The 11,636-nt window shown below is 29.5% G+C and overlaps 1 protein-coding gene across 1 annotated transcript; it reads left to right on the top strand.

The window, feature by feature from the left end:
• Positions 1-5,976: 5,976 nt before the first annotated feature.
• On the top strand, positions 5,977-11,553 carry VPE3 (vacuolar processing enzyme VPE3). Its single transcript, NM_001353769.1, has 9 exons — positions 5,977-6,228; positions 7,696-7,860; positions 8,011-8,167; positions 8,950-9,035; positions 9,134-9,333; positions 9,888-9,936; positions 10,225-10,431; positions 10,735-10,941; positions 11,121-11,553. Exons 1-9 carry the CDS (start codon positions 6,034-6,036, stop codon positions 11,301-11,303), a joined length of 1,449 nt encoding a protein of 482 aa, NP_001340698.1. The 5' UTR covers positions 5,977-6,033; the 3' UTR covers positions 11,304-11,553.
• Positions 11,554-11,636: the final 83 nt, after the last annotated feature.

The following is an 11,636-nucleotide window of genomic DNA, read 5'->3' as shown; positions in this document are numbered from 1 at the left end:
AGTTGCAACCCAATAACCTTCTTCAAATATATGACAAGTACAACAATATTATATTTAATATCTTGTTGCAATTATATGCCACTTAATTTTGACAATCTTATCTCCTCTTGAATATTTATCCACTTGTAAGTATGTTACAAGACTAGTCTTTTTCTCAAAAACAAGCTAAGCAACCATCAACCGTTACATGAATTTAGGTCATCAATTAAGAAAATATATATGTTATATAGTGAACTAAAATTATTTATAATGAGAGAAATTAAAATTTATTTACTATTATTGACCTCAAAATATTGATTTGAAATGGAAAATTTATATTGAGAAAAATTAAAATTGTGTGTACCGATGCTGTATAATTTATTTTGTGTCAATATGAAATTCTATCTTGTAGTGCTAGTATACTAACTAGTTTATCAAATTTATAATAAATTTAATTGTTTTTCAACCAAACAAGATATATATGTGTTACGTTTATTTTTTCAAATTAAACATGTCAACTTTAAACCAATAATATTTACTCTGAGCTAGTTAATCTTGCTACAACATTAATCATCGAGTTAGTTTTACATAACAAAGTCATATAAAAAGAAACTGCAAATGAAATATTATTTTTATCCAAATCACTATGTTTCAAATTTAATTTGAAATCAAAAAACGAGAAACAAGAAAAAATCAAACTAACTTTTTTTTTAATTCATACCACTTAGTAATGTTGTTGTCAGTAATGTTTTAGCATTAAAACATATTTCTAACTATTAAAACATATTTCTAACTATTTGAATCAATATCACGTACTTAACAGTAACATTTTAAGTATGTGTTTATGCCATAGATTTTCTTTGAATAAAAAAATAGATAATTTACTAGTCTCAAATATGTTTACTCTAAAACTATTACTTTAGTAAATTAATTTAAATAATGACTGATATTGATAAATTTTCTTACATAAATAACATTCAAAGTTTATTCTCTCTTTCCCATTGTCCAACACTCCAACCCCAGTCCATAATATTTTGCTAGATTAGGAATAAATACTTTTGAATTAACTATTTTTGCTTTGCTTGATTATCAAAAACTAAAAAAAAAAAAAAAAACTCATTATTTTCTATGAAAAATATTTTTTATAACCGAATACATCTTTAATGAATATGAGTAACTCAGAACATGTATTTTCACTCAAAAATAGTCTAATTACTTTTATAGTTATAATTTGATAATTACAATTCGTCGCTACATGTTATAGGGAGGAGAGAGGCGAACGATATTGGAGGAGAGAGAGGGAGCAAAAAGTGGGAGAAAAGTGAATTGTATATGTATATCGGTTAGATAATTGTATGTTCTACATATGTATCTGTATATATGACAAGTGAGATTGGGAGAAGGAGGAGAGAGGCGGGCGAGAGAGAGCAGAGTGTGACAGAGATGTGAATTTTATATGTATATCGGATAGATAAATTATATATAATACATATGCATTTGTATATATGGAAAGCGAGATTGGGAGAGAGAGGAGACAGACGTCGAGATTGGGAGAGGGAGGAGAGGCGAGCGAGAGAGGGCAAAGAGTGGGAGAGAGGCGAATTGTATATGCATATCGATTAGATAATTGTATATTATACATATGTATTTGTATATTTTGGCGAATTATACTATATAAATGTGACTAATTATACAAATTCGAAGTGAGCTCATGTAATTAATGTATAATGTTAATCGTGAATGATAATTATAGCAAATTATAACTATGATGAATAATTAAATAGTATAAATTTGCTTAACCGCTTAATTTGCTGTTTTAAAACTCCCATTTGCTTTGAAACGCTATTTACGCCGTGAAATGGTATCTTTACCCTCAAACATCTTACGCTATGTGATAATTGTTTCACGTGAATAAGGTAAAAGAAATGAAGAAAATGACATAAATTCATAATAAAGGCGAAATCAAATTTTGTATTATATGCTTTTCGAATTTAAAAATGTCATTAAACTTAATATTTATACCTATTTAATGAATTTTTTAATATAAATACACTGTTTAAATTAACTGAATTCATATATGTATTTCTAGTTTCGCTCTTATTCACGACAAAGTGAATATATTAGCTTGTCTTTGCTTTGATCCTTCACTTTAATTGTTTTTATCTTTCTACTATTATACCTACTTATTATATTTATTTTCAATTTATAATCATCTTAGGTATCTTTTTCTTTGGGGTAGAAAAAGGGAAAGAATAAAAACTTGGTTTGGAAGGAAGGTATGAAAGAGGTAAAAAGGAAAAAATGAATATTTATTCAGTTACAGTATAATATCACCTTTTTTTTAATTCCTCTTTTTGACTTGTTACATAACTTTAAAATTTATGATATCAACAGAAATGAAGCATATATAATAAATATAATATAAACATAATTTTATTGGTTATTGTTGCTTAATCCTTGATGACTTTGTTTTTCACTAGAATAAAGAAGATACTTAACTAAAACGTTAAAGGAAAAAATGCATAAATTAATGTTTTTTTAAAAAATAATTATTGATTTTAGCGATATCTTTTATTTATTATCATTTATATTAATGTTTTATTAAATCTGTAATATGTATTTAAAGTGAATTATATATGCAATATATATGAATTATAATTGTTTTTGAAATATATTATGTTTGTTTGATAAAAAAATTGTCACATTGTATTATAAGTATATTAAAATATGTGATAAATGTATTATTTATCATTAAAATTTGTATTATATGTAAATAATAAATTATTCTTTAATAATATGTATTAAACTTGTATTATAAATGAATTAAAAGTGATTAAATAAAAAAATATTATTATTATTATAAATAGTAAATATTTTTTTATTATAGTATATTTATGTAACTTTTCCAGGTTAAATTTAGGCATCTGGCCCAAGAGTACACTAACTGCTAAATATAAAAAGGAGAATATGTTAATTTTATAATAATTACTTTTAACGTTTTTTAAAAAAGTCCTTGTTTCATTGTGTTTCAAGAAAATGACTCTTATCTTTTTTTTTTTTTTTGTAATACTTCAATTTTTTAATTTTTATTTGATATACGGTAAAATTTTTATAAATTAATATAGATGGGATTATGAAATTTTATTATTTTATTGAGATATTATTTAATTTATAAATTAATATTTATTAATTTAAAGAATAGTTTGAGATTTGATGAAGGTTAATTTTGATTATCTCAAAATTATTATATCTTACTAATTTATATATCATATTTGTAGATTTCACATAAAAGTATATCATACATAAAGTACAAGAATACACAAATCATTGTATCATATTAACTTCAACTAAATTGCGATTTTGTGATAATAAAGATCTTTTAATATGTATTATCGAACATAATTTATCGTAGGATATTAGAAGACTATGGAGTGAGACAAAATGATCCAACAAAGATCAATGTTTTGGATGCTACCAACGATGTAATTCCTGTTTGAACAACAAATGATCAGCAAGAGACAATAGCAAATTGTTTTTAATACTAAAAATCGTTCGGGAGATGTAATCTCAGAAAATTTGAATGAACCTATTTGTGAAAACGTCATTCATGAACTTGAGTCATGATTAATGATCTCGGTTATTATAGTAAAATGGATATCAATAACCTGTTCAGAGGTCTAAAGTTTAGAAGAAATTGTGAATACTATAGAAAAAAGCAATGTTGATAATGAATTTGAAGATGATAATGTACCTTTTGAATCAAATACTCGTACGAAAACATCTAGAACTCTTCACAATTTTATGGTGCGGTTCAAAAAGACAACAAAACTCTTGGATGCAATAAGAAAAGTTAGAGACGAGCTTCAACTATATTTAAATTTTAAGAAGAACCAAAACACAATATAATCATATTTCACTAAATTGTCTTAGATATATTTGTTACTTTAAAGAATTGTTAATTTATGATATTAATGGGACCATATATTTATATATGGGTCTTATGAAAATATATTATCTTATTATCTTATCGAAATTGGTGATTTTTTCCATTGGCCCAAGTTGGGATCGGAGGAAAATATTATTTTAGAGAAATTATTAATTTATTGAGTATTAACTTATAGAGATTTTCATGTTCCAGACCACAAAATTAAAAGACATTTTGACATATTTAACATAATTTTAATTTAAAATCACAAAATTTAAAAATTTTTTAAGCGGAAGAAGTATTGCTTTATACTATTGTAGATCTTACATACCGACAAAATTGATTGTACACGTCACTTTTTTACTATCATTAATTTTTTAAAAAAATATTTCTAGGAATAGAAAAAGGAAAATTGTATGAGAGAATTAAAAAAAAAAAAACGAATCTTACCAACAAAATAAAAATGATAGACCACACAATCAATTAATTAAGTTGCTAAGGATTTTTTTTTATACTCTGTTTTTATGACATATCAGTTTTATTTTAACTAAACATAAAAAGTTTTCTTTTTTTGTTTTAGATTCTTTTCCAAATTATTATTGTTATTTTTTGCAATTTTAGCTCAATCTGTTATTAGCTTGTAAAGTAATGTTTTAGATTAATTTATGTGACGAAAGATATCAGAATATATAAGATTAAAATAAAAGTGCGATTAGGCAAATTTCTCTTTTTCATACAAAAGCAAAAATATAACCAAAATAACATAGATATTCTTTTAAAATTTCTTAATTTTTAATCTAACAATTTCGTATTGGAAACCAATGCAATATTAAATATTAAGTCTCTTCCTTTTCTCCATCGAGGAAGGAGGTAAGATTGGATGATGATTGCACAAAAGACAAATTTATACTATTTGTAAAGATTCTTGATATTTTTATTATGATTATTATTATTGATACCCTACTGCAATAATAATGATGAAATGTATGAAAATGATGTATACGTCTCTTTGCAGAAGTTTCTTATATTTTATCAGCTTCTACGAGTTGGGTGACTATATTTAACCGCAACATAAATAATAAATAAATAAAGGAAGCTAAAATCCAGGAATTTCATCTCGTAAAAATTATGAGATAAAATTTATTTTTTCTTTTTCGAAAATAAACTTAATTTGTAGATTTCATATGACGATTTATAGATTTTAAATATACTACTTCACTAATAAATTTATATTTTATAAAATAACTCATTATTTATATCTAAATATTTTTGTGATACTTCAAAAAAATGACGAAATATTCACGAAATATAAATAAATAGTATAGTTATTAATAATATTAACTATGTTCAATATTTAAAAGTACAGTAGTATGCTACTATCCATGTTCAATTTTATTTTTTTTATTGAACTTAAGTTGGATCAACAATTATAGTATTTTTTTTTTTAAGAATAACTTTGTGATAATATATTATGTTTTGCTATTAACTTTTGCATCTCTATTAAGACTGTTAAAAAAATATTGAGACACTTTTAGTAACTTTCAATAATTTTTCAACTTTATCCAATACGGCTTAACTGCTATTGTGCAAAAAAGGGGAACCAATTATAATCAGATATACTAAATAATTTTAATCTCATGATTGTAAATTCAAATCACCAAAAAAGAAAAATTTATATCCCCCGAAACCGTCCAGATTCTATCAATGAAAAAGACTTTAGGTAATTAAGGACTATTCCATTTTATAGGAGTTAATTTAATTTGATATAAAAAATTTTTAAATAAAAATTTATATAATTATAAATTATTTAATTAAAAATAAAATAATTATTATAAAATTTAATATATATAAAAATAAGCCACACAAATTAAGACGGAATATTAATGAAAAGAGAAATAGCAAAGGAGAGGCTATATCAGCAGCTACGTAAGAAGCTTCAAAAATTAAAAAAATCATGTATTGGTCCACTTAGTGGGAATCATCATCTCAGTTAACTATTGAATCTTAGCCGTCCACGTATATCACATGAATATTCTTTCATCTCTATAAATGTTTACATATTCATTACAGAACCTTTTCTATAATAACAACACTCTTGTTTTTTTAATTGTATTATCGGAGCTCGGATAATGAATCGTTCCGTCGCCGGAGTTTTGTTCCTGATTGCGCTCTCGTTAAACGTCTCCGTTTCCGAGAGCCGTAATTTTTTGAAACTTCCGTCTGAAGGTTCTAGATTCTTCGATGCCGATGAGATCGACTCCGTCGGTACTAGATGGGCTATTTTGCTTGCCGGATCAAACGGTTATTGGAATTACCGTCACCAGGTGATTATACGATTTATTTGCTATTGTTTTTTTTTTACTTTAAATATTTTACTTTTGAAGCGTTTTTTTTGTTTGTTTGTGATGGTTGATGGAGGTTAATATAAGTTGATTGAATATATGTTTAATGTTTTTTCACCCTTATGATGAGTGGTTCAAGTGTCAAATTAGTGGGAACGGAGCTACTGTATAGTTTATTACAGCTTCCATTGACTTTAGTATATGCTTTTGTGAGCTAATAAGAAACTATATAATATATACTTAAATATGTCACCATTTCTTGTCATTTGATATGGATTTTTTTTTTGAAATAAAATTGAAATTTGACTAGTCTGAATTTCCACCAACCTCTGTTTAAGGAAGAACAACACTTTTGATATGGATTTGTCAAACCTATGGAGAAAAATTTATCACTTACTCCGTTTCACGAAGAATAGTAGTTTAACTGATTTGGAATTTAAAAAATAAAAAATGACTTTTGATCCTGTAGTGTTAAATTAAAATTATGTCAAATGTACAAAATTATTTTTTAATCTTGTGGCCTTAAACATAGTACATAGAAAGTTGTTACAAAAAAAAAAAAGCCTTCAACATGACATATGAAAAGTTATTACAAAAAAAAAGGTCATTCTTTTAGAACCGGACTAAAAAAAGAGCTCATTCTTTTTGAAACCGAAGAAGTATAAAGCTAGAGGGACTTAACTATCTTTTGTGAAGGATTTTAATGAATCCCTTTTGAAAAATTACGCTAGAGTAAACATTTGTTGTTTCTGGACTTTGGAGGGTATAAAGATTGTGACTTAACTGTACGGTGCTTGATAGAGCTTAAACGTGTGTCATCCAAATATTAGTTTGGATATGGTAAGAGCTAGGTTACTATTGATGACAGGCATAAGAGTCAAACTTGCTAATTCTTAATTTATAATCAATGAATCACTTTGCTGTTGTGTAACCTTTTCCTTATTTGGGTTAATTATAACATGTTAGTGGGGGATGTTAATTGTGGGGCTAACCACGACAGTGCATATTATCCATTAGTATATTTGTCTCGATATGATATACTCATTTTAGTAAGGACCAGTTTCAAGAAAGCTGGTGTGGGGTATCCTGCCACTGGTGTTAGTTGATGTAATACTATTCTGTGGTGTAACTTAGGGGTTCTTTTCTTGTTTCTGAGTTGCAAGGTCTTTTACTTGTGTGACCTTGCCAATATATATGTTAGATGTGCGCGGACATAATAATATCTAACCGTATTAAAGTACTACTGCAAATACTGGACATAATGTTTAACATATCAAGAAAGGCTAGGTGTTGATTCTAACTAGTTGGTTACATATGTATGGATCATTCCTTTTCGTTGTTTTAATAAATTGAATTCGAGATTGGCTAGAAAAAAAAAACTTCTCTTGATTATGGGAATCCACATGGTTATTTATAGATTGTTAATATGTCCTGCTATCCTTGACTCAGGCTGATATATGTCATGCATATCAACTGTTGAAGAAGGGTGGTCTCAAAGATGAGAACATTGTTGTGTTCATGTATGATGACATTGCAAACAATGAAGAGAACCCAAGGCAAGGAGTTATCATTAATAGCCCTCATGGTGAGGATGTTTACAACGGAGTACCTAAGGTAAGTTTGTTTCCGTAAATTTTACATTTACCTAGTAATAAGTAAAACTGTTTCTGATATTGTCTCTTGAGGCAGGATTACATGGGGGATGATGTTACTGTTTTACATTTACCTAGTAATAACAGTTTCTGATATTGTCTCTTGAGGCAGGATTACACGGGGGATGATGTTACTGTTGACAACTTTCTTGCTGCTCTCCTTGGGAACAAAACTGCACTTACCGGAGGCAGTGGAAAGGTTGTAGATAGTGGTCCAAATGATCATATCTTCATCTTTTATAGTGATCATGGAGGTGCTGGAGTGCTTGGTGAGTAGCTTCATTATACTTGATCCTTTTCTGTTCATGTATCCTCTATGCCCATATTTAGTAATGATGTTTTTATAGTGCTAGAAAATGATGTTTACTGGTTCTTGTTCTTTTAGACAAACAGGACGTAAATTGGTTATGCATCTAACTGTTATCTGTTGAATATCAACAGTTCTTCAAAATTCTGTTTGCACGGAAAAAGTTTGGGAAAATCCTATTGGTATTGAAAAAAAGGGCACTCGACTTACTAATTGTGTCAATAGGGCAATTAGTAGTTTCTTGATTTTATCATAGACATTATTTTTCTAGGATTCACAATTACTATCTACAAGCATATACCTTCCTCGAGCGGAACCTATTCATTTTAATTGTTAAACAGTATTCCCAAGGTTAATATGCCATCCTAATTAACAATAACATGTTTGAATTTTTTGATTATGATATAGGCTGCTATACTCCACAAGAAATCACTAGCTAAGTTAATTCAGAATCTGTCTCATTTTAATGGTTTTATTATGTCTCTTATGAACAATCTTCTCTTTTGATCTTTCAAGTTTTGAGCAATCACTGTTGTATGTGAAGTTCTATCATTTGTTTGGATCATGGGTGAGTTGGTTATTCTGGGGATGAATATAATGAGACAGGACATGTTTTGTTGGATCAAAGTGTTGAAGGCTTGCTGTGTCAATTATATTTTGCATTTGATGGGCTTTTTAAATTGCATGAAGAATAATTTATAGTTCCTTCACTTCATATACTAATAATAGTGTCATGTCTTCTAGGAATGCCTACCAATCCTTACCTCTATGCAAATGATCTGATTGATGCTCTGAAAATGAAGCATGCTTCGGGAACATACAAAAGCTTGGTGAGCTGAGCTTTAATATTTCCTGCAGACTTGTGCTGCTATAGGTTGTTTGAGTCCCTTTTCCATTCTATGAGTTATTTATTGTTCTCTATTTACAGGTATTTTACCTTGAAGCTTGTGAGTCTGGAAGTATGTTTGAGGGTCTTCTTCCTGAAGGTTTAAACATCTATGCCACAACAGCATCAAATGCTGATGAGAGCAGCTGGGGAACCTATTGCCCAGGGGAGTACCCTAGTCCTCCTATCGAATATGACACCTGCCTGGGTGACTTGTATAGTATTTCCTGGATGGAGGACAGGTACATGCGGTTTTTCTGCGTTATATAAATTCCATGTGAAAAACTGTAGGAAATATGAGTTCACGATGAATTTTGACTATGATGTTTGTCTAATGTGTTGGCTTCTTGGTTGTCTATGTTTGGAATCATAAGTTTGCCAGTCTTATAAATATCATGGCAATCGAAATTAAAGATATTCTCAATGTTTAAACAACGTCTGTATCAGCAGACAACTATGAAAAACATTAGTTTATTGAGTCCTATAAGTATTTTTTGCCATAGAAATTGAATACATTCTGTGATTCTACACCAGAGATCATATAACTCACAAGTTAATACTTGAGAGTTTGTGAGTTGCCAATGCGAGCTTGGGCTTGTTATATGAGGATTTCCTTCCATTTGTTATTCCTTTACGTTCAACTTTTTTCATAATGCAATTATTAAATATGCCACTTAGCTACCTTTACCAGTTGAGATTCAGGCATAGTTATCATTACTGTAAATCTGCTTGTGAAATTATTTAATGGATTTCAACAGCTTAATTTTTGTTGACTCTGTTATTTGTATCTGAGCAGTGAAAGACACAACCTGCGGACTGAAAGTTTGAAGCAGCAATATCACCTGGTAAGAGCTTATGGACATGAAGAATTGGGATAATCTATAATAGAATTGATGACTCGTTAGAAAAGTAAAATGTAATAGTAATAAAAAGAACTTAGAAAGCGACGCCAATATCTTTCAGTTGTGCATAGTGGGAGAAGGGGTAAAGGGAGGAAGTAAAAATGCCATTTTATATTTATGTAGCTATTACTGCAAATAGTCGATGTGCATTATTTCTGCAATGCACTTCTTTTTTATGATGCCGTTTGAGAATTGTGTACAAGGCATCAGCTCTAATTCCTGGTTATGCAGGTCAAAGAGAGAACTGCCAGTGGGAATCCTGCCTATGGTTCGCATGTCATGCAATATGGTGATGTACATCTCAGCAAGGATGCTGTATTCCTATATATGGGTACCGATCCTGCAAATGATAATTCTACTTTTATGGATGACAATTCCTTGCGAGTATCAAAGGCTGTAAACCAGCGTGATGCAGATCTTGTGCATTTCTGGTACAAGGTATGCTCCAAGTTTATATGTGTTTTTATGATACAAGTTAGTATCCAAGGATGAAAGAAGTAGTTTACCTAAACATATGAAACGGCAGGAAATAAAAGTTTTGATTTATGAAGCACATTTGGGATACAAGTTAGTAAGTATCCCAAGGACGAAAGAAGTAATATACGTTTGCACCATTAGGTGCCAATGAGTAATTTAGTTGATACCTGAATTTGAGGGATGTGTATTGAGTGATATTTTGTATCTGATGTTCTTCACCATGTGATATCTTCTGATTTATGTTCTGTTTGTCTAAACTGGCAGTTCCACAAGGCTCCTGAAGGCTCTGTTAGCAAAACTGAGGCTCAGAAACGCTTAAATGAAGCAATATCACATAGAATGCACTTAGATAACAGCATAGCCCTTGTCGGTAAGCTTTTGTTTGGAATTAAAAAAGGTCCAGAGGTGCTGACTAGTGTCCGCCCTGCTGGTCAGCCGCTTGTTGACAATTGGGACTGTCTTAAATCTTATGTAAGTACACCAATCCCATTTTCATCAAAATCTTTTGAATTTTCTGGTGGGTAGGAAAAAAGTTTATTCTCGTATAAGCTTGTATGGGGTATTAGGCACAGAACATTGGTATTGGATCTATTGTTAGTTTGAATGATTTCATGGCATTTATATTCATCGGCAATTCCTGTGTTGTACAGGTAAGAACATTTGAAACACATTGTGGATCGTTATCTCAGTATGGAATGAAACATATGCGCTCTGTTGCTAACATATGCAACGCTGGAATTAAAATGGAGCAGATGGTGGAGGCATCGGCACAAGCTTGTCCCAGTGTTCCATCCTATACCTGGAGTTCCCTCCACAGGGGTTTTAGTGCATGATTGGCATGTAATGCGAAATATGCACGCCTAGATGCTACCAAAATTATCCGTAATTATCAGTATGAAGATTGATATGGTTGTTTGCTAGTGTAATTGCTTCCTTGTAAATACAGTTTAGAAGCACATCAATATTGAGTGGAAATGTACTAGATGAACATTTCTTATTGTAAATATTGTTATAGTTGGTGATCATTGTAAATAACTCATTACTATGCAAAAAGTTCTACCTGAACAAACTTTCTTTCATCTATATGTTTGTCCAATTCTCCCCACACTTCTTTTTGCATCTATATGTTCTACATGCTTAATGAGTTGGTGGGATCTACTTATGCA

Source organism: Solanum lycopersicum, chromosome 8 (genome assembly GCF_036512215.1).
Source record: "Solanum lycopersicum chromosome 8, SLM_r2.1".
Lineage (NCBI taxonomy): Eukaryota > Viridiplantae > Streptophyta > Magnoliopsida > Solanales > Solanaceae > Solanum > Solanum lycopersicum.
This window is presented reverse-complemented; position numbering and strand designations above follow the sequence as displayed.

What these genes read in the sequence shown, in the direction of transcription:
- VPE3 (NM_001353769.1), top strand. Translation starts at nt 6,034, where the DNA reads ATGAATCGTTCCGTCGCCGGAGTTTTGTTCCTGATTGCGCTCTCGTTA. An exon ending in ATTGGAATTACCGTCACCAG is followed by an intron (nt 6,229 to 7,695) that starts GTGATTATACGA and finishes TCCTTGACTCAG; the next exon opens with GCTGATATATGTCATGCATA. An exon ending in TGGAGGTGCTGGAGTGCTTG is followed by an intron (nt 8,168 to 8,949) that starts GTGAGTAGCTTC and finishes CATGTCTTCTAG; the next exon opens with GAATGCCTACCAATCCTTAC.